The sequence below is a fragment of the Cotesia glomerata genome, linkage group LG8 (assembly GCF_020080835.1).
Source record: "Cotesia glomerata isolate CgM1 linkage group LG8, MPM_Cglom_v2.3, whole genome shotgun sequence".
NCBI classification, from domain to species: domain Eukaryota; kingdom Metazoa; phylum Arthropoda; class Insecta; order Hymenoptera; family Braconidae; genus Cotesia; species Cotesia glomerata.
The window spans coordinates 11,240,757-11,268,606 of record NC_058165.1 but is presented as its reverse complement, the minus strand read 5'-3'; the positions used below and the strand labels follow the sequence as shown (position 1 = coordinate 11,268,606).

At 41.2% G+C, this 27,850-nt stretch overlaps 2 protein-coding genes across 2 annotated transcripts; one reads left to right on the top strand and one right to left on the bottom strand.

Annotated features, from left to right (window-relative positions):
• The first annotated feature begins 8,827 nt into the window (after positions 1 to 8,827).
• On the top strand, positions 8,828 to 11,165 carry LOC123270723. The gene is made up of 3 exons (XM_044736879.1): positions 8,828 to 9,460; positions 9,562 to 9,763; positions 10,638 to 11,165. The coding sequence occupies exons 2-3, from the start codon at positions 9,649 to 9,651 to the stop codon at positions 11,057 to 11,059; spliced, it is 537 nt and encodes a 178-aa protein (XP_044592814.1). The 5' UTR covers positions 8,828 to 9,460; positions 9,562 to 9,648; the 3' UTR covers positions 11,060 to 11,165.
• Positions 11,166 to 17,874: 6,709 nt separating this feature from the next.
• Positions 17,875 to 27,134, bottom strand: LOC123270722 (mucin-2-like). The gene is made up of 40 exons (XM_044736878.1): positions 26,998 to 27,134; positions 26,468 to 26,547; positions 26,156 to 26,431; positions 25,879 to 25,921; positions 25,579 to 25,776; positions 25,429 to 25,476; positions 25,288 to 25,392; positions 24,673 to 25,221; positions 24,569 to 24,636; positions 24,505 to 24,532; positions 24,253 to 24,384; positions 23,983 to 24,132; positions 23,667 to 23,796; positions 23,565 to 23,630; positions 23,329 to 23,378; positions 23,254 to 23,292; positions 23,143 to 23,223; positions 22,976 to 23,040; positions 22,911 to 22,945; positions 22,807 to 22,874; positions 22,659 to 22,704; positions 22,473 to 22,622; positions 22,321 to 22,370; positions 22,137 to 22,200; positions 21,967 to 22,034; positions 21,828 to 21,864; positions 21,481 to 21,545; positions 21,379 to 21,444; positions 20,981 to 21,024; positions 20,725 to 20,746; positions 20,575 to 20,688; positions 20,473 to 20,508; positions 20,120 to 20,268; positions 20,053 to 20,089; positions 19,951 to 20,016; positions 19,448 to 19,596; positions 19,263 to 19,348; positions 19,111 to 19,161; positions 18,782 to 18,924; positions 17,875 to 18,619 (listed from the first exon to the last, which is right to left on the bottom strand). Exons 1-40 carry the CDS (start codon positions 27,117 to 27,119, stop codon positions 18,307 to 18,309), a joined length of 4,089 nt encoding a protein of 1,362 aa, XP_044592813.1. The 5' UTR covers positions 27,120 to 27,134; the 3' UTR covers positions 17,875 to 18,306.
• Between the last annotated feature and the right edge of the window lie 716 nt (positions 27,135 to 27,850).

The following is a 27,850-nucleotide window of genomic DNA, read 5'->3' as shown; positions in this document are numbered from 1 at the left end:
CTTGTCTGACCCAAAGAATTACAGGCCTATCACCTGCTTGAATGCGGTTTATAAAATTTTTACAAAAATTTTAAACAACCGTATTTTGCATGAGATAGAACCTGTATGGCAACAGATATATGAACAGCGTGGCAGCAAAGAGGCCTGTCAGGTTGCAAAGAGAACTTGATAGTTGATCGATGTGTCACACAAGATGCGATCTACTATCAACGCAACCTGTCAATGGCCTGGATCGACTATCGCAAGGCATTTGACTCAACTTCTCATGAGTTGATTTTATATCTCCTCAAATGCCTGGGGGTCAATCCTGAAATAGTGGAATGCATTCGGCGTACAATGCAGCTCTGGCGAACGCGTTTTCACATTGGAAGTGGAAACGCATTGCACATAACCGGAGTTGTAGAGTACAAACGAGGGGTCTTCCAAGGTGATTCCTTGAGCCCTCTGCTGTTTTGCATCTCACTGCTGCCTATATCTGTTGCTCTCCGTAAAACTCGTGGGTACTCTGTGGGGCCTCCGGGTGATCGAAAATACTCGATTACCCATCTGCTTTATATGGATGACCTGAAGCTGTATAGTGCTGATGAAGATCATCTACAGGCGGCCCTTAACATCGTAGCAGAGTACACGCGGGATGTCGGAATGTCTTTTGGGTTGGACAAGTGTGCGGTCGTACATCTGGCGAGGGGTAAGTGCTCTGTTACGGGTGATGATGTCGAGTTGGTAGATGGGAGCGTTTTAAGACAATTAGACGCCGGAGAGTTGTATAGATATCTAGGAATGGAAGAGCACCGCATGCATGCGGTCTCCGAAGTCCAAGCAACTCTCCGTAGCGAGTATGTTAGGAGACTCCGGAAAATTTGGTCCTCCGAACTTTCCGGCAAAAATAAAGTCTCCGCTACTAACACGCTCGCTGTCCCAGTCTTACTATACTCTTTCGGTGTCTTAAAATGGGCCCGAAAGGATCTGCGAGATCTCGACATCAGAACCCGTAAGACTATCAACATGAACCGGAGCATGCACCCCAATTCATCAGTCGCCAGATTATACCTCTCCCGGTCGATCGGTGGGAGAGGTTTGCAGAGCTTGGAGCGGCTTCACGATCGTTTAGTCCTGGGTTTAACACACGAAGTTGTCAATTTCACTGCAGATGAGGATGACTTTCTTATGCAAATTGTTCATAAACATGAGAATGCGCATAAGGGGTCGTTCTTATATAAGGCAGCAATATATGCGGCAAGAACCCTTGGTCTTGGAGAAATAAACGCTCTTATGGAACTCCGAAAGGAGGAATTCAAGAGCGCCATCAGGAACGCCGAGGAAAAACTACTCCTAGGCAAACTGATGGACAAGTCTATGCACAGCGTGTTCTTCAAACACGTGCGTGATCATGGCTTGTCCACCCAGCTGACGTTTTCCTTCTTAAAGTCAGCTGGCCTGATGTCCGAGACTGAAGGGTTCATATTTGCTTGCCAAGATGGTGTCATTAACACTCTAGAGTACCGTAGCAAGGTGCTCCAGGTGCAGCTCCCGGACACGACCTGCAGGGCGTGTAAACAACATCCGGAGACGCTTATGCACATTTTGTCAGCATGTCCTGTGCTGGCGAGAGGTGCATACATCCAGCGTCACAATGCTGCCCTGAGAGTACTGTACTACTATCTTCGTCACCGCTACGGTATTGACGTGACACCGGTGCTGCCTTATCTGCCAGGAGATATTCCCCAGGTTGTTGAGAATGACAGTTGCAAAATTTATTGGAACATGCCGTTTGCAACAACTCGGCGGATAGATCACAACAAACCTGATATTGTGCTCTTCGACAAGGCTACTCGTGACATTTATGTCATTGAGTTCTCGGCCCCGGCTGAATACAACATCTCAGCCAAAGAAGAGCACAAAAGACAGATATATCAGGATCTCCTGTTTGAAATTGGCAAACTTTACCCAGGTTACCGTGTCAAGCTCGTCGTCCTGATTGTTGGCGTCCTCGGAGGGATGAAACAGTATCCTCACTTGCCAGAGTTCCAGCTTGCTCATCAAAAGCTGAATTCTTGGCGGTCAGGATGCAGAAGGCTGTCATACTAGGTTCCCTCCGTCTACTTAGGAAAATGACTTTGGCCTGCTGTGATCACTAACCGCCTTGTTGTGCGGAGTGGTCCAGCAGTAATGGATGGAGCTCAGGCTGGGCCCTCGGAGAATCGGACTCCGGGGACAACCCCCCTGAGCATTTAATAACATAATAATAATAATAATAATAATAATAATAATAATAATAATAATAATAATAATAATAATAATAGCGGGCTTGTTACGTGGCCTCCAAGTGGCGCACCGCGGGAAACGCAGACCAGAACACCAGGTCTGTAGGCAAACGACGTAACAGGTGCAGTGGGCCAACTACCCACTGCATTGAAACTCTGAGTTACAACGAGACATAATCTCAGAAGTGCTCCCCACAACCGGTCCTTTTCGGATGAGGACCATTTATCAGGTGGGAGGAGCACACCGGACCCGATAAATGATGATGACACTGGCGCTTTAAGGACTAACTTTAAGTGGACGGAGGAACTGCGAGTCGATCTCTTGGCGTGTTACCAGCGCAGCGATCCGGGGATGATCGGTTACATAGCCCGGATGCACACTCTTTGGAGTGACATGCATCCGGAGCTAGCACATTTTACACCGAAACACCTGCGTAACTATGCCGCTCATCTCCGGCGAAACAGACGATCGCTTGTGCCGGATAGAAGGCAGTCTAATAGACTTTCCTTTCCGGCGCAATTACACCAAGAGCGACGCCGTTCCTCCTTGGATAACAACAATCCCTTCATAGGACGGCAAGTAAGTATATCTAAAAAGATAACTTACTCCCAACAACAACTTGACAAGGTCAATGAAGATCTCTTTACACAGATCCAGGAGGATTCCACTCTGCTCGCTGTGAACCAGGTTGTGTATGGTGCAGCAGTTTCGGCTTTTCCGAGAGAGAGACATCGTCTCTCAATCGAGGCAAGGTTGAGACAGCGCATCGCACAACTTGGCGACAAAATTGACAGATCCCGGAAACATGTCTCTCGCATCCAATGTGTGATTGAGTTCGTAACAACCCAACGAGCATACACGCCCCGAGTACGTCGCATTGCTGCTGAACTTCGGTGGCGTCATCACACATTGAATAAAAGTACTCTTCTTGTCATCAAAGAAGAGTCGCTTAATAAATTGCGAGCTCTAGTGACTGCCAAAAAGTCACTAGAGAAAAGGCTGAAACGGCTGGTCGACAATTCGTTGTTTCGATCTAGCCCTTCACGCTTTCTGACACCAAAGACTGTTGTTACCGGGAATTATCCAGCACCTGAGCGGGTGGAAGCCTTTTGGACTGAGTTGTATGGAGATCAACCAAACGTAAACGCCAACACTCCAGCTCTGCATGACTTTAAAGCATTTTGTCGGAAACACCGTCGAGAGAATGCTGATGAAGAGAGCCCTGCAGTCAGTGTAAATGAAGTTCGTTTAGCTCTAGATGGCAGCAGAAATTGGGCTGCCCCGGGACCAGATGGCATTAATGTCTTCTGGTGGAAGAAGTTTACTTCTACCCACCTCCATTTGGCCCGTATATTTACATCCTACATTAGAGCTGACGAACCGATTCCAGACTGGCTCGTAGAAGGGCGAACCGTACTGATACCCAAAAAAGGTGACTTGTCTGACCCAATGAATTACAGGTCTATCACCTGCCTGAATGCGGTTTATAAAATTTTTACAAAAATTTTGAATAACCGTATCTTGCAGGAGATAGGACCTATATGGCAACAGATATATGAATAGCGTGGCAACAAAAGAGGCCTGTCAGGTTGCAAAGAGAACCTGATAGTTGATCGATGTGTCATATCAATCCGTGTCGTGTCAATCCCGAAACGGTGGAATGCATTCGGCGTACAATGCAGCTCTGGCGAACGCGTTTCCATATAGGAAATGGAAACGCACTGCACGTAACCAGAGTTGTAGAGTACAAACAAGGGGTCTTCCAAGGCGATTCCTTGAGCCCTCTGCTGTTTTGCATGTCACTGCTGCCTATATCTGTTGCTCTCCGTAAAACCCATGGGTACTCTGTGGGGCCTCCGGGTGATCGAAAATACTCGATCACCCATCTGCTTTACATAGATGATCTGAAGCTATATAGTGCTAATGAAGATCATCTACAGGCAGCCCTGAACATCGTAGCTGAGTACACACGAGATGTCGGAATGTCTTTTGGGTTGGACAAGTGTGCGGTCATACATCTGGCGAGGGGTAAGTGCTCTGATACGGGTGATGATGTCGAGTTAGTAGATGGGAGCATCTTAAGACAATTAGGCGCCGGAGAGTTGTATAGATACCTAGGAATGGAAGAGCACCGCATGCATGCGGTCTCTGAAGTCCGAGCAACTCTCCGTAGTGAGTATGTTAGGAGACTCCGGAAAATTTGGTCCTCCGAACTTTCCGGCAAAAATAAAGTCTCCGCCACTAACATGCTCGCTGTCCCAGTCTTACTATACTCTTTCGGTGTCCTGAAATGGGCCCGAAAGGATTTACGAGATCTCGACATCAAAACCCGTAAGGTTATCAATATGAATCGGAGCATGCACCCCAATTCATCAGTCGCCAAATTATACCTCTCCCGGTCCATCGGTGGGAGAGGTCTGCAGAGTTTGGAGCGGCTGCATGATCGTTTGGTCCTGGGCTTAACATTCGAGGTTGTCAATTTCACTGCAGACGAGGATGACTTCCTTATGCAAATCGTACATAAACATGAAAATGCGCATAAGGGGTCGTTCTTGTATAAGGCAGCTATATATGCAGCAAGAACCCTTGGTCTTGGAGAGATAAACGCTCTTATGGAACTCCGAAAGGAAGAATTTAAGAGTGTCATCAGGAACGCCGAGGAAAAACAACTCCTAGGCGAACTGATGGACAAGTCCATGCACAGCGTGTACTTCAAACACGTGCGTGATCATAGCTTGTCCACCCAGCTGACCTTTTCCTTCTTAAAGTCAGCTGGCCTGATGTCCGAGACTGAAGGGTTCATATTTGCCTGCCAAGATGGTGTCATTAACACTCTAGAATACCGTAGCAAGGTGCTCCAGGTGCAGCTTCTGGACACGTCATGTAGGATGTGTAAACAACACCCGGAGACGCTCATGCACCTTTTGTCGGCATGTCCTGTGTTGGCGAGAGGTACATATATCCAGCGTCACAACGCTGCCCTGAGAGTACTGTACTACTATCTTCGTCATTACTACGGTATTGATATGACACCAGTGCTGCCTTATCTACCAGGAGATATTCCCCAGGTTGTTAAGAATGACAGTTGCAAAATTTACTGGAACATGCCATTTGCAACAACCCGGCGGATCGATCACAACAAACCTGATATTGTGCTCTTCGACAAGGCCACTCGTGACATTTATGTCATTGAGTTCTCGGCTCCGGCTGAACACAACATCTCAGCCAAAGAAGAGCACAAAAGAAAAATATATCAGGATCTCCTATTTCAAATTGGCAAACTTTACCCAGGTTACCGTGTCAAACTAGTCGTCCTAATCGTTGGCATCCTTGGAGGGATGAAACAGTCTTTTGTATCCTCACTTGCCAAAGTTCCAGCTTGCACGTAAAAATCTGAGTTCTTGGCTGTCAGGATGCAGAAGGCTGTAATATTAGGTTCCCTCCGTCTACTTAGGGAAATGACTTTGGCCTGCTGTGGCCGCTAACCGCCTTGTTGTGCGGAGTGGTCCAGCAGTAATGGATGGAGCTCAGGCCGGGCCCTCGGAGAGTCGGACTTCGGGGACAACCCCCCTGAGCATTTTATAACATAATAATAATAATAATATTAGGTTCCCTCCGTCTACTTAGGGAAATGACTTAGGCCTGCTGTGGCCGCTAACCGCCTTGTTGTGCGGAGTGGTCCAGCAGTAATGGATGGAGCTCAGGCTGGGCCCTTGGAGAGTCGGACTTCGGGGACAACCCCTCTGAGCATTCAATAACATAATAATATCGGGTTTAGATCATTACAAAAATAGTTTATTAAATTTCAACAATTACATTGAATCTTGCAATTATAAATATTTTTTAGGTTTATACCCTCTTTAGTTCTAAACTTTTAGCTTTATTCATCCTTGACCATTTAAAACTTTTAGTTTTTTCCTACATTGCCTGAATAATTCACCTGCCCAGTCCCGTGCGTAGAGATTTACATCGTCCAAACTACCCTGTATGTAATTGATCCTTTTTTTGCGTTGCAAAAATAAACAAATTTCTAAAATTGAAAAAAAAAAAAAAACAGATGTTATAGAATTTATATTTTCACTCAAGTAAACCGTTTTTTCTGTGTAGCTTCACATTAATTTAATAATAATAATAATAATAATAATAATAATAATAATAATAATAATAATAATAATCTTCAATTTGGTATAAGATAAAAGCCTCAATACCTGCTCAGGAATCAGCACCTGCTCACTCCATGTATTTGTATATCCAAACTCACAGATGCAGACATACAAATACATGAAATACATTGTGGATACACTGTTAATACACTGTGTATCCATGGTGGCTACACCATGTAAAAATTTCACGATTTCATGGTGCATACACCGTGCATCCATGGTGCTTACACAGTGTTTCCACGTACACCGTGTATACACCGTGGATACACGGTGGACTCAAGGTCACAAGGGAAGTTTTACAAGTATTTATGTACTTTAATTTCTTCAGATCTACTAGTTAAAAAATCATCAATTTCTTAACATGGTTCCTTTTTCTATTCTAAAGATAGTAAAATAAAATTTCTGAAATTAAATCCAGCCCAAATCTAACCTAAATTCCAAAAATATTTATAACCTTTGATTTATTCAGCTCCACCAGTTTAAAAATCATCAATTTTTGAGCTTCGCCAAGTTCTGTACCTTCAAGTTCATCGTTTGATTCTGTTAAATTCAAACTATTTGACAAACTCTGCATTGAGACCTCGTCATCTGCATCTTAGAATATATTTTCTGTTAATTTTGTCTGTTATATTTTTGGTTGTATTAGTCTTACCTGAGCTAGTCAAATTATCTGATTCACTCATGCATCTGTCGTTCTCATTTTGCATCGGCTCATCTCCTTGATCTTTCAAAAATTTTATAATTTTATATCGATAAGATCTAGAATATTCCTCGAATGGTTTTACTCGCTTCGGCATTTTTTACTGTGATTCTCTCCAATGTTTTTATTGTTTTTATTTATTTTTTATTATTTAATTTTTTATCATTATAACCCATTTATTTGTAATTAAGTACATACAACTTTTTTTTTATTAAATATTTTTTTTTTTAATCGTTCATTTATTTTTTTTTTTACGATTACTGTTGTGTTGATTATAATATTGCCATGGTTACGTTATTTATTTATACATAAACAATTATCTCTTAACTAATCAAGTCGTGGTTATCTCGTCTTGTTCTTTAATTTGCATTATTTTTCATTGATAATGATTCTTTGGGCTCTTGTCCTTTGGTGTGGTTCACGCGAATGGGATATTGTGAATTACAATTCAATTAAATTTGAGAAAAATGGTGATGCTTCAGCTAAATGGAAAAACAAATTTTATTCTGTTAAAGTTTTACGTACAAGTGGTAAGTCAACTAATTTATTATGGGATCATTTTAACATATTCTTCAATTTTTGTATTAATTCATTTATTTTTGGTTGGTTTTTTCCTTATTGTTTTTATTCTTCTGTTTCACTTACTTAAGTCTTGATAGTTTTATAATTTACAGAGTAAATTACTCGTTGTTTTTTATCTTCTCTCATGTTTCTATTGTTAATTTCACATCATATTGTCATTAGAGGACAAGCAGTGGCTGGAGTCTCTGGTTGTTGATACTGACGGGAATGTGACATTACCCGATGTCCCGGATGAGTGTCGTGAAAAGAAGAAGGCTGAAAATAATTCAGCTGTTGCTGACTTAAAAACAGCAAAAAAAGCCCTCAATGCCAGCAAATCCCGAGAAAACGATTCGATCACTCTTACTGAAAACATCCTTCAAGACATCACTTCGCGGACTAATGCAAGTAATCTTCACAATTCAGATGACGATGATATTTTATCAGATCGCGGTTACTCACCAGTCGAAGAACTGGAAGTTATTAACCCTAATAATGGATCAAAATCACGGATGGTCCGGGCTGAAATTGAGACTGACAAACAAAATGTGAATTTTCCATTTGTATGTCAAGTTTGTAAAACTTCGCAAGAAGGTACAATTTTTTAGCTATCATAACCCATAATTTTGCATTAGTCACGTAACCTCTAACAAATATTATGATAAGATCTTTATAAGACTTATTACATTTATTGCTCAGACAATCAACTTAAGTAATACTAGCCATCTTAATTTTTAATGTCGATAAAATTGGGTGACTACGAATGACTTTTAACTATGAATGACTTTTGACTGAGAATAGATTGTTTTCTACTGAAAATTCCATCTTAAAGCTGATTAAACTCCCTTCAATTTGATCTATTTAACTTTTATTTTTAAATGTTTCTAGTTATTTCATGGCCCATTTCAAATTTTGAAATTCGCAAAAATTATAAGTTTAGTGACTTACGAATGAATGAATGAATGAATGAATGAATAACTTTCTTCTGATAGCTCATTTTCAATGAATTATAATTATTTCAAAACAGATGACACTACCTTCAATTAACCTATAAATACTAGACATTAAAATTAATTTTATTACCCATTCAAAATTTTTACAATAAAAAAAATAATAACTTTGTATGCTGCATCCTAAAACAAAAATATTCTTTGACTAAGATTTTGCCAGAGGAATTCAATTGTGTAAAGAATTACTAACTTTTTTGCGTCAAAAATCCAGTCAACTCCACACTACTCAAGCAGTCAACCCGAAGTCATCTCAGTTTTCCGAACCCAGGGTTCTATTTCCATTTGATTCTGAATCAGCTAAAAAATCACGCCATCTACATAATCGTGACACCACAAACTTCTCAGCTGATAATTCAAGTCAACATCCTGACGTACAAAGCTCTACGACTGTTTGCTCTTCTAATGCATTTTCAGCAACCGAATCCCGGAACGTTAACAATCAGAAACGTTTTAAGTCGTCTCGTTCTGAGTATTCCGATAAGTTTTCTGGCTTGAATCACCACAAATTTCTTCAAAAATCCAGGGAAGTAGCACATTCACGTTCAAATGTTTCATTTTCTCCGAGTTCTGAAAAATCACCTCACTTCCAACCTATTCAATCACCAAAAGTATTCCATTCACCGATTTTATCACGTGATGAAGTGAAAACCACTCAAGTCTGTAAGAAGTCTTTGAACCAAGATCACAGTGGATCTCTTGGTCGAAATACCACTCGGGAAGAGAAACCAAAATATGCATGGAATATTCCTTCAGCTAAAAAAGTAAGTTTGAAATATTTCTTCTATTCTTGACACTATTTTGACAATTTCATCTAATGTATTTATTTGTTATAAAATTTTCTAATTATTTATTTCTTTGTTAGAAGGAGTTAATTGAAAACTCAGATGTTTACATCAGTGAAGTGGATTTAAATTATATTAAAGTGAAGTTTCGTCATGATCCTGCTGAAATGGCGCGACGACTCTTCAAATCGATAATTGGAGAAGACCGATTATCTACTATGAGCCGAACTGGTGGAAATGGGTGGCAGCCATTACCCCTAGACGTTAGCCAAACAGTTTACGGTATATAAATATGTTCATAAAAATTTTTTTTTGTATACAGAACGAAAAATTTACTTGACTTTACCTAGATTCTTTGTTATGAAACACAAAAAAAATTTTTTTGAGAAAAGAAAATTTTGTTCTATTAAGAGGACCCGGTGGTCTAGCGGCCTAAAATTTAAGCTATTTTAAAAAATTTTATTTCTATGTGAAGGTAATGACTAATTCTTTCAAATTTTTTAACACTTATCCTATTACTTATCAACTACACAAAAATGAAAATAAAAACAAAAAAAAAATTTTTTTTTAATTAGAAAAATGGCGCTGAAATCCCCCTCTAAAAAAAAAATGGACCTGATTGGTGGAGGTAGATTGATCTCTCCCTCTAATCTGAAATTAAAAAATATGACTGATTTTTAATTAGTATAAGTATAGTTATCGTCGATACTAGAATGAAAAAAAAAAAAAAATATTTGACAAAATGGCGCGTAGTTTAAAGTAAAAATCTGAAATTCGTTTTCGAAAAATATTTTTAAATACGATAAGTAATAGAATAAGTGTAAAAAAATTTGAAAGCATTAGTCATTCCCTTCATATAGAAATAAAATTTTTAGAATAGATTAAATTTTAGGCTGTTAGACCACCGGGACCCCTTAACCGAAAAATTTTTCTTCTTGTGTATTTTTCGCTTTATACTTAATAAAAAAATTTAATGCGTGCTAGTATCTTTCTGTGTCAATTTGATTTTTCACAAAATTTGAATCATGAATTCCTATACGTTAAACAACATAAGCGAGTTAGGAAACAATAATAAAATTCTGAAAGATAGTAGCAAGTGTTGGACTTTTTCAGACATTTTTATAAAGCTTTTGGATTAAAAAATTGAATTTTTCAGAATATGTTAAATTAAATTCAAAACCAAGACTGAATTTTGAGAAATTTGAGCGAGCCGTTACACAAATGTTTACGTCAATCAGGCGAACTAATAACGTTTCTTCGAAGCCTTTACAAAATCCAGTCGATTCAAAAAAGTCATCAAGTTCAACATCTCGTCGCCAATCGCAGATCACGACACCAAAATCATCTCATGTTCGTGAATCGTCGTTGCATACTCCCAGTCAGTCTCCGTATGATTCTTCTACGCGTTCGCACTATCAATCACAAGATCACTCTCCCAATTATCGACAGCCTGATCATCACTCCAAAAAATCTTCTCACAACCGTCGTTCCATTGATCGTCATCATTGGTCACGTGAACGATCAAGAAGCCGTTCACTATATTCTCGATGTAGTGATGAAAGTCACCGTAAAAGTTAATGAGCACTGATAAAAACAATTATTTGAGAAAAATGTTCTCGAATCACGAATATTATTCTGTGAAATTATATTATTAATTTGAATTATACTTAAAAATTCTCTAACCAAGTACTGTTTTGTGACATAAATTCATGTCACTTGGTTTAAGAATTGTTTTGTTCGATTCAAGATAATAAAATTTTTAATTTTTTCTTTTATTCGGCTAACAATTACATATGATCTAAAACGTATCTTTCTTTACTGACCTAGGTACACGTAATATAATATTTAAGATTATTCAAGCAAACTTACTATAATGTTACTGTTGTAATTTTGTTCATTTTTTATCCGAAACAAAAGTATTGTGAGACTCAAAATAACACTTTAATTCCAGATCCGTTTGAATTTTTATTCAAGTGGGAGTGCTTATGATTGTTATAAATTATTTTTACTTCTTTTTTTTATTTATAACCCTGCATTAAGTAGCTTATATAAAATTATGAAGCACAAAAAAATAAACCTACAGCAGTCTTGCCAAAGGATGATTTAAAATTTTTTGCAGCTTAAGTAAATTGGTTCTTTGATACTGCTGTCACTAGCCGTCACTAGCTGAATTATCGAAATTAATCAAGCAAAAATTTATCATTCTAGACCAGACTTTTAAAAGATCTGCCACAAATCTTTTGCTCACCGATCTTTGAAAGATCGACCATAGATCTTTCGCTCGCGGATCTTCCTAAGATCTTCCAGAAGTCTTTAATGGACTATACTGTTTTTTGGAAAATTTGTCTCCCCAGGTAGACTTCTGGTAGATCTCTTGCAGATCTAATAGCGAAAGATCTGTAGTAGATCTTCCATGAGTCTATTATAGATTGTTTTTTTTTTACCCGGGTTAGTCTGGGAAATATTGTGTAATTTAATTGCTAGCTAATGACTGAAGATTTTTAAGTTGAAAATTAATGTTAATATTTTTCTTGAACTAATTGTTCTAAATTTTTATAAATAAAAGTAAAGTAAATTTTGTATGTATGTGTCGATGTGTGGGTTATGCGTGTGAAATTTGTACGGGTTATGTGTGTGAGCTGCAAAGGTTTCTTGGCTTACGGTGCAGTCACTAGGCTGTTACTTCTGTAGTTGTGTGTTATTGGCAATCCCTCGTGCACTGCGGTCTTTGTGCGAGGTGTTTCGTTGATAGTCAAAAATTTAGTAATACGTTAGTTGGTCAGGTGTTAGCTTTTTGGCTCTGGATATCCGCCAGTTAGGCTAGACGGTCTCTGTCACACTGCGGTCTTTGTGCAGAGTAATTTTACGGTTCTGGTCAGCCGATAGTTAGGCTGTAGTTTTAAGTCAATTATAGTGTGAGTGTGAGTGTTAAAATTTGTTAAATTCGTTGTCATTAATAAATTTTGGATCTGTTGTTAGTTAACTATTTATTTATTTCACAGCACCTTCCTCTGTTACGGCCCCATGTCGCCTAGTTACAAATTCTTAATTAATCAAGGGACTTAACTAATTATTGAACAGATAATGAGCTATCGATCCACGGTGCTTCAAAAGGGGCTCACCTCTCCGTCCTCTCACCCCCTCGCGGGCCTGCAAGGAAGGCGTATTTTCCGCCACCTCAACATAGATACCATAACTATTCGGGAGGGTCTAGAATCACGCGTTAGTTCTAAGCCAATCCAGAAGACTGGTTGCCTGATTCTCTCTGCCCGTAAGGCCCTAACACACATGCATTGTTCGGGTGAGGAGAAGCTCGGTGCTTGCGCGGTTTGAACATGGCCGCCGATGAATATTACATTATCAATAAATAATCCTTTCTTTCGTCCCAATGCATGTTTTTTCTGTATACTCTGCGATAAAAAACGTAGATAAGAATAATTATGCCCGCGGAGTTTAAGCTTACCATTTTAAAAAAAGCTTAAAACTCTATTTACCCAAGTATTACTCTGGCCGCTCATAAGATTCAGCATGTAAACCCTTATCTAAAATTCGATTGAACGCTTGTTCGGCTGACTTTTATGAAGAAAATAATTTATGACCATCGGCCGAGCTCCTCGAAAAATGTCTTATATGGGCATATTCACCGAATATTACCTTATAAGGAAGCACCTTTGTCTAGCTACGTGACTAGCCACTATGGCATCATGGCGGATCTGCGGATATAAAAGCTCCAGCCGCGGAAGCTAAGGCGGCACTCATCGGGAAGTCGTAACCCGTGTTACGGTCCGTGATATTTTTCTTACATTAAATATTAATTTGATTGAATTTCACCGTGTGCCCAAATTCAATAAACAAGCCATCGGCTTTAATAAAAATTGATAGTTAGAGAGTAATTAATTAATTGTATTAAGACAGAAACGGGTAATTATTTTCATACTTTTTATTATATTGATTGAAAAGCCATCGGTTCTTGAGAATCAACTTACGTTTAAAATATATTTACTTAAACGAATTTTCGAGGTTGGAAGAGTAGAAACTAAAACATTTTATCTCTCAGTAAATAAACCTAGATCAGCTGCCTATAGCTATCGGTGAGCTGAAGAATTTTTAAAACTCATTACATGCAATCATTGAAACTAAAAGAACCTCCGGAAAACATTTATCGAGGTAAACATCTCTGAAAACAAAATACCTTGTAACGTGAGTATAAGTCATGGTATCCCATATAGTTCGACTCTCTAAATAAACAATTACTAAGCTGTGAATAAAAACAAAAGAACGCACAACTAAGAATATTTGGAGCAGCGTGTATCACCACTAAAACCGCCGAGGTTCTATCCGAATAGTAAAAGTCTCGCTATCGAAGTAAAAGGGTCCCAAAGTAAAAATTCATTCGTAGAGATAAGCAACAAAATGAGTCACAGCATTGTATACTAGTACAACTTGCGAGGAGCCTCAGCTGAACAAATAATGCGCTGAGTCGCGGGCATAAAACCAAAGTGATTTAAAATATAGACAAACGAATTCAAACCAGTCACGTTCGGCATTCAGATAATAGACAGAAAACTCATAAACGCATTAGAGTTACCATTATCTGCTATCTTTCTCAGTCTCCTACCGTAACTCCCAAGGCACCGAGCATCATAAGTTGTTCTTCCTTGTCTAAGTTATTAATATTGTAAAGTCAAGTGACAAGTCGAGATTTTAATCAACATAATTTACCAACCAGTCAACCAGACAGTGATTGTTACTAAATTTTAATTCTTTTAATTCAATAAAATTGCGATTCACCTAATAATTGTGAATTTATTCATTTGTAACGAAACCCTGATCGCTTATTACGATTGTTCACTCTAATTACTCGCTAGTAATTTCCTTTCGGCCAATGGTCCCAGAATACTCGGCACCAGGTACCCGGACAAAGGCCCAACGACAACACAGGTTTGCCTTTCAAACAGGGATGTGTTTCTCTTTCTACGTTGATTTTATTTTAAACTCGTTTATCATTTCATTCGCTCGTGCCCTGACCTACCCTAAAAGAAATATGTCAATTGAGTCGAAATTCCCCAAAATTGTTCTAATCTCGTCATTCCTTGTGTCGCGTCAAATCCTGCGTGCAGTTACCTATAGGCCCGCCTCCCGAGACACATCATCTTCGGTGATTAGTCTCGAATTTAAGGAACTGATTAATTAATTGTGTTATTGTCGTCCGGACGTAACACATCCACTCTTTCTAACTCTAAGATAAGCTCTCTGTGCTCTGGACCGGTTCCAGGAACCGTGAGAATAATCCTGGTGGTGCCCTTTAGATTAATTTGGTTTTGATTTAATTTAGTAGATTATTGTTTATTTTATTAATTTAAGGGGGCCAATTGAACATCCTTAAAAACTGTTATATATTAATATCTAGGAATTAGAAAGACTAGCAAAAAAACAATCACTACCCCTTGCTTGGATTATACTCGCCGGAGTCCAGGGTTGGAAAAAGGGTATTTCGAAAGTTAGGTACAGATATTTTATTATAAATCAAGAAAACTTTATTATCAAACTACTATTTTATATAGGAGGTGGCTTTAGAGCCCCCTTCTACTACCTTTACAATGATAATTACGCGGTTTCACGGTCACTTCTCGGTCGGAAACATCCACACAAAGAATCTTCGCGGGAGAATCTTCGCGGTGCTAGTATACCTTGGTGACTATAGGGGTGTCTGGCTGACGACCCTAATAGCCCTACACGAATTTCCCCCTGGAGGGTAAGCGGATGGTCTCCGTTTCGCCCCCACCTACTAGAATATGATCACCTGCCATACCTCCGCAGAAGGCTTCGGTACGGGGACACTAAATGTCCGTGAGAGAGTAAAACGGACTTACCTTGGTCCTGGTCAGACTCGAAGTAGGCGTCGTTACTTCCCGCTAATTCCATACCTAAACGCTTAAAATTGCACTTATGACGTTTTGAAGTTCTTCGAGCTCAAAAATATAATTTATATGTTATTTCGAGCTCTCCGAGCTCATAGAGTTAGCTGTTCTAAGCTTTTAAGCTCTTCGAGCTCAAAAGTCTGATAAAAGTTTAATAAACAGTATTTTTTGAATTTTCAAACTGCAATAACTTCTGAATGAATAAATCGATTTTCACGCAGTTAGTAGTATTCCATACAGTTTTTCAAATTTTATAATATACTTTTGAACATAAACTTATCGAACCGAAAATCTTGGAGAAATTTGAAAAATTCATATTTTCCGAATTTTTTCGACAACGACAACTCACGAACCAATCAACCGATTTTTACGTTCTTGGTGCTGATAGACGTGGTTTTTTAGGCTCTAATAATTATTTTATTTCATCGAAAACGATCCAAAAAAAAATATCGAAATGTGAAAAAAACACTTTTTTCAAAATTTTTCGTTTTCGATAACTCTTGAACGAATCAACCGATTTTGATGGAATCGGTGGCAATCGACGTGATTTTTTAAACTTAAAAGCAGATTTGTTTTTAAAAGTGATCGGTGGAGCTGTTTTGAAGTTATTCTAAAAAAAACAATTTTTCGAAAATTTTATTTTCGAAATTTTTCAAAATCTAGCAAACCGAATCGATTCAAATTCTTACAAAATTTAATAGCAATGATACTCTTTAGATCGCCACCTATTTCGATTCGATCGGCCGAGCCGTTCAAAAGTTATAAGAGGTTTACATACATACGCACACATACATACATACATACATACACATACACACACACACACACGAACACACACACACACACACACACACACACACACACACACACACATATACATACACATACATACATACAGCCGCACGGACACCACCGCGAGAATAGTCAGGGAAGCTTCCTATGACCTTAAAACGTCGAGATCTAATGAAAACTCAATTTTTGCAAAACGGGGTATAACCAATAACTTCCTGATTTTCTAAAATTTTCAATTTTTTTAGCGGGAAGTTAAAAATGTGTGTTTTCAATAATCATTAAACTGTTGCAGCGATGTTCATTCAATCCACAACGTTAGAGTTGAACAAACACATACATCTCATGAAATACTATGCATTAATGACAAAGAACCGACTTTTCGAATATTTTCTGATTAGATAATATAAAAAAGCTGACTCAATCTATCACTAGATTATACACGATGTATGTTCGTTGGTTACTATATTATGAAATTATCCGTATACAATTATTTTACACAATTGTCCATGGAGTTACGTCTAATCATCAAATAAATTAAGATAGTAAACGGATATTTGGTTCGAATAACCGTTAACCATCTTAAAAAAATTGTACTATACAATCTTTCCCGTTGAACCGCAAAAAAAACTATGATCAAGATGAATGATTATTTGGAAAAGTTTGGAAAATCCAAATGGGCATACCTTAAGCGTTCATGTCATACACAAATTATTTAGATCGTAATAAAAATTATTTGTTTTTTTTTGTTTGAATTTTTCCGCGAATAGTATTACCCCCTCCGTAAGAAGAGCTAAAGAAAAATTTTAACGGTTGATGAAATAGTTAGTAATTATACCATCAAGTACGTATATATAGTTTCTGCTTGTTTATAGTTATTTCAATCCGGTTTTATGAAAAATAATATATACGGCTGCCAAAATCGCAGAAAGAGTCACCAAACTGACAGTCAAAAGAAATTAACTGTATCGAAAAAGAATTATTTTGACACGCAATTTTCACAAGTTTTGAAAAATTTCCTAAGAAATAAAACAAAAAAAAAATTAAATAATGAAAGTGATTTTTGACAAAGCTGTGATGTTATCAAGCCCAGTGCTCCCGTAAATACCACGCTCTTATTTATTTCATTTATCAAAAAAAAATGAGTTTTTTCTGAAAAATCTTATTTAATCGATGAAAAATTTTGTTAACGTGTTCTGTAGTTATTATTTATTTCAATATGCTTCTTATCCATAATTTTTTTCGTATAAATTATGAAAATTACATTTTAATCGAATCACGATTTTTAGGCGAAAGTAGAGCATACCTGCACGCTTCGCGTTTAAGGCATGCAATATTCTGTTTAAATAGTGTTGTTAAATGAATTTAGTTAGCTTTATAAGATAGAAAGCTAGTATTTTAAGAACTAAACATAAAAACATGTAAAGCATTGAAAGGACCGAAATCGTGGCATTAACATGGAGAGATTTGATATATGCTTTACGTTGGAACAAGCAAAAATATCAACTAAGTGGAATGAAGTGAGGAAAATAATTGACATTACCATAGAAATCCTTCGAGAATAGCACATTTGAACTTGCCCTTTCAAATAACGAAGCAAAATAGTTTTTAAGACGATAGTAAATGAAGAATTAAAATAAGGAGGCTATTGCAATAATAGGGAAAAGAATAAATCATTATGTAAACAAGTAAGAATATTTATTAATTATAATACAGATGATGAGTAAACAAAAACCATTTAAAATGTAACTAACTAAAAATCATGCACAGTCTTTGTACAGATAGTAATTCATAACTTAGGTTTGTTGAAAAATTAAGGAAAAGCTGGGTCGATTAAATAAACAGAAATTAAAAAAATTAGAATAAAAATATGGGAGTTCTCAAGAATTAATATCATTCACAGTTCGACTGGACTTCATTCAGAAACATCAACGTAAAAGATAAAAAATTAAAATAAAACGGTTGAATAACGGAAAGAAGTAGATAAAAATTCGCCAACTAATACAAAAAAGAGAAAAATGAACAATTCAAATCGTTAAGAGTTTCAAGAAAGAATTGGAAAAAAAATTTCGTTAAACCGTTAACGTTTAGAATTGAGAACATAAGTAACTAAAATTATTGGCCACCGACCGGAATAGGGTAATACGGGCCGCAAGTGCAGACACCGTTTCTCATGAATCCAATAGTGTACGGACCGGAATTAATAGTTGAGAGACCTGAGTCTGAAGATGAACTGCTACCGGCATTTGAACCACTACTAGAATAAGATCCAGGGTAACGAGAATAGCCATTTCTCAGTCTTGAATATCCGAATCTAGGATGACCTAAGTGGCGGTTTGCGTAAGATCCAGAGTAAGAGTTAGCGCCTGAACCACTGTATAAGCCAGCATTTGAGTTGCTGTTTCCATTAGAATAAGCATTAGAGTTGGCGTTAGAATCACCAAAGGCGTTAGAGTAAGCATCAGCGTCGCTGTTAGCGTTGGAGTTGCTGTAGGCGTTAGAGTTGCTATTACTGTTCGAGTTGCTGTTGGCATTGGAGCCAGAGTTTGAGTTGCTGTAGGCATTCGAGCCACTGTCTGAGTTTGAGTTACTGTTGGCGTTGGAGTTAGCGTTTGAATTGCTATTGGAATTTGAGTTGCTGTTAGCGTTAGAGCCACTGTTTGAGTACGAGTTGCTGTTAGCATCAGAGTTAGCGTTCGAGTTGCTGTTGGAGTTTGCGTTGCTGTTGGCGTTAGAGCCACTGTTTGAGTAAGAGTTGCTGTAAGCATCGGAGTTTGCATTCGAGTTACTGTTAGAGTTGGAGTTGCTGTTGGCGTTAGAGCCACTGTTTGAGTACGAGTTGCTGTTAGCATCGGAGTTAGCGTTCGAGTTGCTGTTGGAGTTAGAGTTGCTGTTGGCATTAGCGCCACTGTTTGAGTACGAGTTGCTGTTAGCATCGGAGTTAGCGTTCGAGTTGCTGTTGGAGTTGGAGTCGCTGTTAGCATTAGCGCCACTGTTTGAGTACGCGTTGCTATTAGCGTCGGAGTAAGCGTTCGAGTTGCTGTTGGAGTTTGCGTTGCTGTTGGCGTCAGAGCCACTGTTTGAGTACGAGTTGCTGTTAGCATCGGAGTTAGCGTTCGAGTTGCTGTTGGAGTTGGAGTTGCTGTTGGCGTTAGAGCTACTGTCTGAGTACGAGTTGCTGTTAGCATCGGAGTTAGCGTTCGAGTTGCTGTTGGAGTTGGAGTAGCTGTTGGCATTAGCGCCACTGTTTGAGTACGAGTTGCTGTTAGCATCGGAGTTAGCGTTCGAGTTGCTGTTGGAGTTTGCGTTGCTGTTGGCGTTAGAGCCACTGTTTGAGTACGAGTTGCTGTTAGCATCGGAGTTAGCGTTCGAGTTGCTGTTGGAGTTGGAGTTGCTGTTGGCATTAGCGCCACTGTTTGAGTACGAGTTGCTGTTAGCATCGGAGTTAGCGTTCGAGTTGCTGTTGGAGTTTGCGTTGCTGTTGGCGTTAGAGCCACTGTTTGAGTACGAGTTGCTGTAAGCATCGGAGTTAGCGTTCGAGTTGCTGTTGGAGTTTGCGTTGCTGTTGGCGTTAGAGCCACTGTTTGAGTACGAGTTGCTGTTAGCATCGGAGTTAGCGTTCGAGTTGCTGTTGGAGTTGGAGTTGCTGTTGCCATTAGCGCCACTGTTTGAGTACGAGTTGCTGTTAGCATCGGAGTTAGCATTCGAGTTGCTGTTGGAGTTGGAGTTGCTGTTGGCATTAGCGCCACTGTTTGAGTACGAGTTGCTGTTAGCATCGGAGTAAGCATTCGAGTTGCTGTTGGAGTTGGAGTTGCTGTTGGCATTAGCGCCACTGTTTGAGTACGAGTTGCTGAAAGCATCGGAATTAGCGTTCGAGTTGCTGTTGGAGTTAGAGTTACTGTTGGCATTAGCGCCACTGTTTGAGTACGAGTTGCTGTTAGCATCAGAGTTAGCGTTCGAATTGCTGTTGGAGTTGGAGTTGCTGTTGGCATTAGCGCCACTGTTTGAGTACGAGTTGCTGTTAGCATCGGAGTTAGCGTTCGAGTTGCTGTTGGAGTTGGAGTTGCTGTTGGCATTAGCGCCACTGTTTGAGTACGAGTTGCTGTTAGCATCGGAGTTAGCATTCGAGTTGCTGTTGGAGTTGGAGTTGCTGTTGGCATTAGCGCCACTGTTTGAGTACGAGTTGCTGTTAGCATCGGAGTTAGCATTCGAGTTGCTGTTGGAGTTGGAGTTGCTGTTGGCATTAGTGCCACTGTTTGAGTACGAGTTGCTGAAAGCATCGGAATTAGCGTTCGAGTTGCTGTTGGAGTTAGAGTTACTGTTGGCATTAGCGCCACTGTTTGAGTACGAGTTGCTGTTAGCATCAGAGTTAGCGTTCGAATTGCTGTTGGAGTTGGAGTTGCTGTTGGCATTAGCGCCACTGTTTGAGTACGAGTTGCTGTTAGCATCGGAGTTAGCGTTCGAGTTGCTGTTGGAGTTCGAGTCGCTGTTAGCATTAGCGCCACTGTTCGAGTACGAGTTGCTATTAGCGTTGGAGTTAGCGTTAGAGTTGCTGTTGGAGTTTGCGTTGCTGTTCGCGTTAGAGCCACTGTTTGAGTACGAGTTACTGTTAGCATCGGAGTTAGCGTTCGAGTTGCTGTTGGAGTTGGAGTTGCTGTTGGCATTAGCGCCACTGTTTGAGTACGAGTTGCTGTTAGCATCGGAGTTAGCATTCGAGTTGCTGTTGGAGTTGGAGTTGCTGTTGGCATTAGCGCCACTGTTTGAGTACGAGTTGCTGTTAGCATCGGAGTTAGCGTTCGAGTTGCTGTTGGAGTTGGAGTTGCTGTTGGCATTAGCGCCACTGTTTGAGTACGAGTTGCTGTTAGCATCGGAGTTAGCATTCGAGTTGCTGTTGGAGTTGGAGTTGCTGTTGGCATTAGCGCCACTGTTTGAATACGAGTTGCTGTTAGCATCGGAGTTAGCATTCGAGTTGCTGTTGGAGTTGGAGTTGCTGTTGGCATTAGTGCCAGTGTTTGAGTACGAGTTGCTGAAAGCATCGGAATTAGCGTTCGAGTTGCTGTTGGAGTTAGAGTTACTGTTGGCATTAGCGCCACTGTTTGAGTACGAGTTGCTGTTAGCATCAGAGTTAGCGTTCGAATTGCTGTTGGAGTTGGAGTTGCTGTTGGCATTAGCGCCACTGTTTGAGTACGAGTTGCTGTTAGCATCGGAGTTAGCGTTCGAGTTGCTGTTGGAGTTCGAGTCGCTGTTAGCATTAGCGCCACTGTTCGAGTACGAGTTGCTATTAGCGTTGGAGTTAGCGTTAGAGTTGCTGTTGGAGTTTGCGTTGCTGTTCGCGTTAGAGCCACTGTTTGAGTACGAGTTACTGTTAGCATCGGAGTTAGCGTTCGAGTTGCTGTTGGAGTTGGAGTTGCTGTTGGCATTAGCGCCACTGTTTGAGTACGAGTTGCTGTTAGCATCGGAGTTAGCATTCGAGTTGCTGTTGGAGTTGGAGTTGCTGTTGGCATTAGCGCCACTGTTTGAGTACGAGTTGCTGTTAGCATCGGAGTTAGCATTCGAGTTGCTGTTGGAGTTGGAGTTGCTGTTGGCATTAGCGCCACTGTTTGAGTACGAGTTGCTGTTAGCATCGGAGTTAGCATTCGAGTTGCTGTTGGAGTTGGAGTTGCTGTTGGCATTAGCGCCACTGTTTGAGTACGAGTTGCTGTTAGCATCGGAGTTAGCGTTCGAGTTGCTGTTGGAGTTTGCGTTGCTGTTGGCGTTAGAGCCACTGTTTGAGTACGAGTTGCTGTTAGCATCGGAGTTAGCGTTCGAGTTGCTGTTGGAGTTGGAGTCGCTGTTAGCATTAGCGCCACTGTTTGAGTACGAGTTGCTGTTAGCATCGGAATTAGCGTTCGAGTTGCTGTTGGAGTTAGAGTTACTGTTGGCATTAGCACCACTGTTTGAGTGTGAGTTGCTGTTAGCATCGGAGTTAGCGTTCGAGTTGCTGTTGGAGTTGGAGTCGCTGTTAGCATTAGCGCCACTGTTTGAGTACGAGTTGCTGTTAGCATCAGAGTTAGCGTTCGAATTGCTGTTGGAGTTGGAGTTGCTGTTGGCATTAGCGCCACTGTTTGAGTACGAGTTGCTGTTAGCATCGGAGTTAGCGTTCGAGTTGCTGTTGGAGTTCGAATTGCTGTTAGCATTAGCGCCACTGTTTGAGAACGAGTTACTGTTAGCATCGGAGTTAGCGTTCGAGTTGCTGTTGGAGTTGGAGTCGCTGTTAGCATTAGCGCCACTGTTTGAGTACGAGTTGCTGTTAGCATCGGAGTTAGCGTTCGAGTTGCTGTTGGAGTTGGAGTCGCTGTTAGCATTAGCGCCACTGTTTGAGTAAGAGTTGCTGTTAGCATCGGAGTTAGCGTTCGAGTTGCTGTTGGAGTTGGAGTCGCTGTTAGCATTAGCGCCACTGTTCGAGTACGAGTTGTTATTAGCGTTGGAGTTAGCGTTCGAGTTGCTGTTGGAGTTTGCGTTGCTGTTCGCGTTAGAGCCACTGTTTGAGTACGAGTTACTGTTAGCATCGGAGTTAGCGTTCGAGTTGCTGTTGGAGTTGGAGTTGCTGTTGCCATTAGCGCCACTGTTTGAGTACGAGTTGCTGTTAGCATCGGAGTTAGCGTTCGAGTTGCTGTTGGAGTTGGAGTCGCTGTTAGCATTAGCGCCACTGTTTGAGTACGCGTTGCTATTAGCGTTGGAGTTAGCGTTCGAGTTGCTGTTGGAGTTTGCGTTGCTGTTGGCCTCAGAGCCACTGTTTGAGTACGAGTTGCTGTTAGCATCGGAGTTAGCGTTTGAGTTGCTGTTGGAGTTGGAGTTGCTGTTGGCGTTAGAGCCACTGTTTGAGTACGAGTTGCTGTTTGCATCGGAGTTAGCGTTCGAGTTGCTGTTGGAGTTGGAAATGCTGTTGGCATTGGCGCCACTGTTTGAGTACGAGTTGCTGTTAGCATCGGAGTTAGCGTTCGAGTTGCTGTTGGAGTTTGCGTTGCTGTTGGCGTTAGAGCCACTGTTTGAGTACGAGTTGCTGTCAGCATCGGAATTAGCGTTCGAGTTGCTGTTGGAGTTGGAGTTGCTGTTAGCATTAGCGCCACTGTTTGAGTACGAGTTACTGTTAGCATCGGAGTTAGCGTTCGAGTTGCTGTTGGAGTTGGAGTTGCTGTTGGCATTAGCGCCACTGTTTGAGTACGAGTTGCTGTAAGCATCGGAATTAGCGTTCGAGTTGCTGTTGGAGTTCGAGTTGCTGTTAGCATTAGCGCCACTGTTTGAGAACGAGTTACTGTTAGCATCGGAGTTAGCGTTCGAGTTGCTGTTGGAGTTGGAGTCGCTGTTAGCATTAGCGCCACTGTTTGAGTACGAGTTGCTGTTAGCATCGGAGTTAGCGTTCGAGTTGCTGTTGGAGTTGGAGTCGCTGTTAGCATTAGCGCCACTGTTTGAGTACGAGTTGCTGTTAGCATCGGAGTTAGCGTTCGAGTTGCTGTTGGAGTTAGAGTTGCTGTTGGCATTAGCGCCACTGTTTGAGTACGAGTTGCTGTTAGCATCGGAGTTAGCGTTTGAGTTGCTGTTGGAGTTGGAGTTGCTGTTGGCATTAGCGCCACTGTTCGAGTACGAGTTGCTGTTAGCATCGGAGTTTGCATTCGAGTTGCTGTTTGAGTTGGAGTTGCTGTTGGCGTTAGAGCCACTGTTTGAGTACGAGTTGCTGTTAGCATCGGAGTTAGCGTTCGAGTTGCTGTTGGAGTTTGCGTTGCTGTTAGCGTTAGAGCCGCTGTTTGAGTACGAGTTGCTGTTAGCATTGGAGTTAGCGTTCGAGTTGCTGTTAGAGTTGGAGTTGCTGTTGGCATTAGCGCCACTGTTTGAGTACGAGTTGCTGTTAGCATCGGAGTTAGCGTTCGAGTTGCTGTTGGAGTTGGAGTCGCTGTTAGCATTAGCGCCACTGTTTGAGTACGAGTTGCTGTTAGCATCGGAGTTAGCGTTTGAGTTGCTGTTGGAGTTGGAGTTGCTGTTGGCATTAGCGCCACTGTTCGAGTACGAGTTGCTGTTAGCATCGGAGTTAGCGTTTGAGTTGCTGTTGGAGTTGGAGTTGCTGTTGGCATTAGCGCCACTGTTCGAGTACGAGTTGCTGTTAGCATCGGAGTTAGCGTTCGAGTTGCTGTTGGAGTTGGAGTCGCTGTTAGCATTAGCGCCACTGTTTGAGTACGAGTTGCTGTTAGCATCGGAGTTAGCGTTTGAGTTGCTGTTGGAGTTGGAGTTGCTGTTGGCATTAGCGCCACTGTTCGAGTACGAGTTGCTGTTAGCATCGGAGTTAGCGTTCGAGTTGCTGTTGGAGTTGTAGTCGCTGTTAGCATTAGCGCCACTGTTTGAGTACGAGTTGCTGTTAGCATCGGAGTTAGCGTTTGAGTTGCTGTTGGAGTTGGAGTTGCTGTTGGCATTAGCGCCACTGTTCGAGTACGAGTTGCTGTTAGTATCGGAGTTAGCGTTCGAGTTGCTGTTGGAGTTGGAGTCGCTGTTAGCATTAGCGCCACTGTTTGAGTACGAGTTGCTGTTAGCATCGGAGTTAGCGTTTGAGTTGCTGTTGGAGTTGGAGTTGCTGTTGGCATTAGCGCCACTGTTCGAGTACGAGTTGCTGTTAGCATCGGAGTTAGCGTTTGAGTTGCTGTTGGAGTTGGAGTTGCTGTTGGCATTAGCGCCACTGTTCGAGTACGAGTTGCTGTTAGCATCGGAGTTAGCGTTCGAGTTGCTGTTGGAGTTGGAGTCGCTGTTAGCATTAGCGCCACTGTTTGAGTACGAGTTGCTGTTAGCATCGGAGTTAGCGTTTGAGTTGCTGTTGGAGTTGGAGTTGCTGTTGGCATTAGCGCCACTGTTCGAGTACGAGTTGCTGTTAGCATCGGAGTTAGCGTTCGAGTTGCTGTTGGAGTTGGAGTCGCTGTTAGCATTAGCGCCACTGTTTGAGTACGAGTTGCTGTTAGCATCGGAGTTAGCGTTTGAGTTGCTGTTGGAGTTGGAGTTGCTGTTGGCATTAGCGCCACTGTTCGAGTACGAGTTGCTGTTAGCATCGGAGTTTGCATTCGAGTTGCTGTTTGAGTTGGAGTTGCTGTTAGCATTAGCACCACTGTTTGAGTGTGAGTTGCTGTTAGCATCGGAGTTAGCGTTCGAGTTGCTGTTGGAGTTGGAGTCGCTGTTAGCATTAGCGCCACTGTTTGAGTACGAGTTGCTGTTAGCATCGGAGTTAGCGTTCGAGTTGCTGTTGGAGTTGGAGTTGCTGTTGGCGTTAGAGCCACTGTTTGAGTACGAGTTGCTGTTTGCATCGGAGTTAGCGTTCGAGTTACTGTTGGCGTTGGAGTTGCTGTTGGCATTAGCACCACTGTTTGAGTACGAGTTGCTGTTAGCATCGGAGTTAGCGTTCGAGTTGCTGTTGGAGTTGGAGTCGCTGTTAGCATCGGAGTTAGCGTTCGAGTTGCTGTTGGCGTTGGAGTTGCTGTTGGCATTAGCGCCACTGTTTGAGTGCGAGTTACTGTTAGCATCGGAGTTAGCGTTCGAGTTGCTGTTGGAGTTGGAGTTGCTGTTGGCATTAGCGCCACTGTTTGAGTACGAGTTGCTGTTAGCATCGGAGTTAGCGTTCGAGTTGCTGTTGGAGTTTGCGTTGCTGTTGGTGTTAGAGCCACTGTTTGAGTGCGAGTTGCTGTTAGCATTGGAGTTAGCGTTCGAGTTGCTGTTGGAGTTTGCGTTGCTGTTGGCGTTAGAGCCACTGTTTGAGTGCGAGTTGCTGTTAGCATTGGAGTTAGCGTTTGAGTTACTGTTGGAGTTTGCGTTGCTGTTGGCGTTAGAGCCACTGTTTGAGTGCGAGTTGCTGTTAGCATTGGAGTTAGCGTTTGAGTTGCTGTTGGAGTTTGCGTTGCCGTTGGCGTTAGAGCCACTGTTTGAGTGCGAGTTGCTGTTAGCATTGGAGTTAGCGTTTGAGTTGCTGTTGGAGTTTGCGTTGCTGTTGGCGTTAGAGCCACTGTTTGAGTGCGAGTTGCTGTTAGCATTGGAGCTAGCGTTTGAGTTGCTGTTGGAGTTTGCGTTGCTGTTGGCGTTAGAGCCACTGTTTGAGTGCGAGTTGCTGTTAGCATCGGAGTTAGCGTTCGAGTTGCTGTTGGAGTTTGCGTTGCTGTTGGCGTTAGAGCCACTGTTTGAGTGCGAGTTGCTGTTAGCATTGGAGTTAGCGTTTGAGTTGCTGTTGGAGTTTGCGTTGCTGTTGGCGTTAGAGCCACTGTTTGAGTGCGAGTTGCTGTTAGCATTGGAGTTAGCGTTCGTGTTGCTGTTGGAGTTTGCGTTGCTGTTGGCGTTAGAGCCACTGTTTGAGTGCGAGTTGCTGTTAGCATTGGAGCTAGCGTTTGAGTTGCTGTTGGAGTTTGCGTTGCTGTTGGCGTTAGAGCCACTGTTTGAGTGCGAGTTGCTGTTAGCATTGGAGCTAGCGTTTGAGTTGCTGTTGGAGTTTGCGTTGCTGTTGGCGTTAGAGCCACTGTTTGAGTGCGAGTTGCTGTTAGCATTGGAGTTAGCGTTTGAGTTGCTGTTGGAGTTTGCGTTGCTGTTGGCGTTAGAGCCACTGTTTGAGTGCGAGTTGCTGTTAGCATCGGAGTTAGCGTTCGAGTTGCTGTTGGAGTTGGAGTTGCTGTTGGCATTACCGTTACTGTTTGAGTACGAGTTGCTGTTAGCATCGGAGTTAGCGTTCGAGTTGCTGTTGGAGTTTGCGTTGCTGTTGGCGTCAGAGCCACTGTTTGAATGCGAGTTGCTGTTAGCATGGGAGTTAGCGTTCGAGTTGCTGTTGGAGTTGGAGTTGCTGTTGGCATTAGAGCCACTGTTTGAGTTTGAGTTGCCGTAGGCATTCGAGCCACTGTTTGCATTTGAGTAGGCGTTGGAGTTGCCGTTAGCATTTGAGTAGGTGTTCGAGTTGCTGTTAGCGTTCGAGCCGCTGTAAGCGTTTGAGTTTCTAGCCGCATTTGAATTGTCATTGGAATTGCCGTCGGCATTTGAGTTTGCGTTACCATTGGCATTGCTGTTTGAACCTGCATAAGATCCGCTTCCTGTGTTAGCACTACCGTAAGAGTACGATCCAGCGTTCGAATTAGCGTTTGCTGCGCTATTCGATCCTTCGATCATTTCCCATCCACTGTCCGTTTTTTCTAATGTCACAACATTGTCTTTCATCGCTCGCATTTCATCCATGTCCAATTCCATTGTAGTAGATTTTCCATCATCACCTACAATCACTATATCCATGGGCTCACCATTATCTGTATAATCGATTTCATTAGCCACTGCTCCAGCAATGGCTAATCCTATAAACAGTGATAATATCGCGCCGTTCAGCTTCATTTTCACTGTGGTTTCAGACTTGTCTAACGTAATATTTTTTTTTAGCCGATCTTTTATATACAAACTCGTTGTATATCTATTTGTTTTTTAAATTTAGCCATATTTATTTTTCTTTATTATTTTTCTATCTTATCAGTATTTGCACATGTTTTTTTCTTCTTTTTCGAAATTTTATTTTTTTTTCAATATTATAATTCATTCGAATTTTTTTCCTGTCTGATAAATTCGTCTTGCTTTCTTTCTAAATATTGGTAATATTTATTTTAACATTTGTTATCTCTACTTCTTT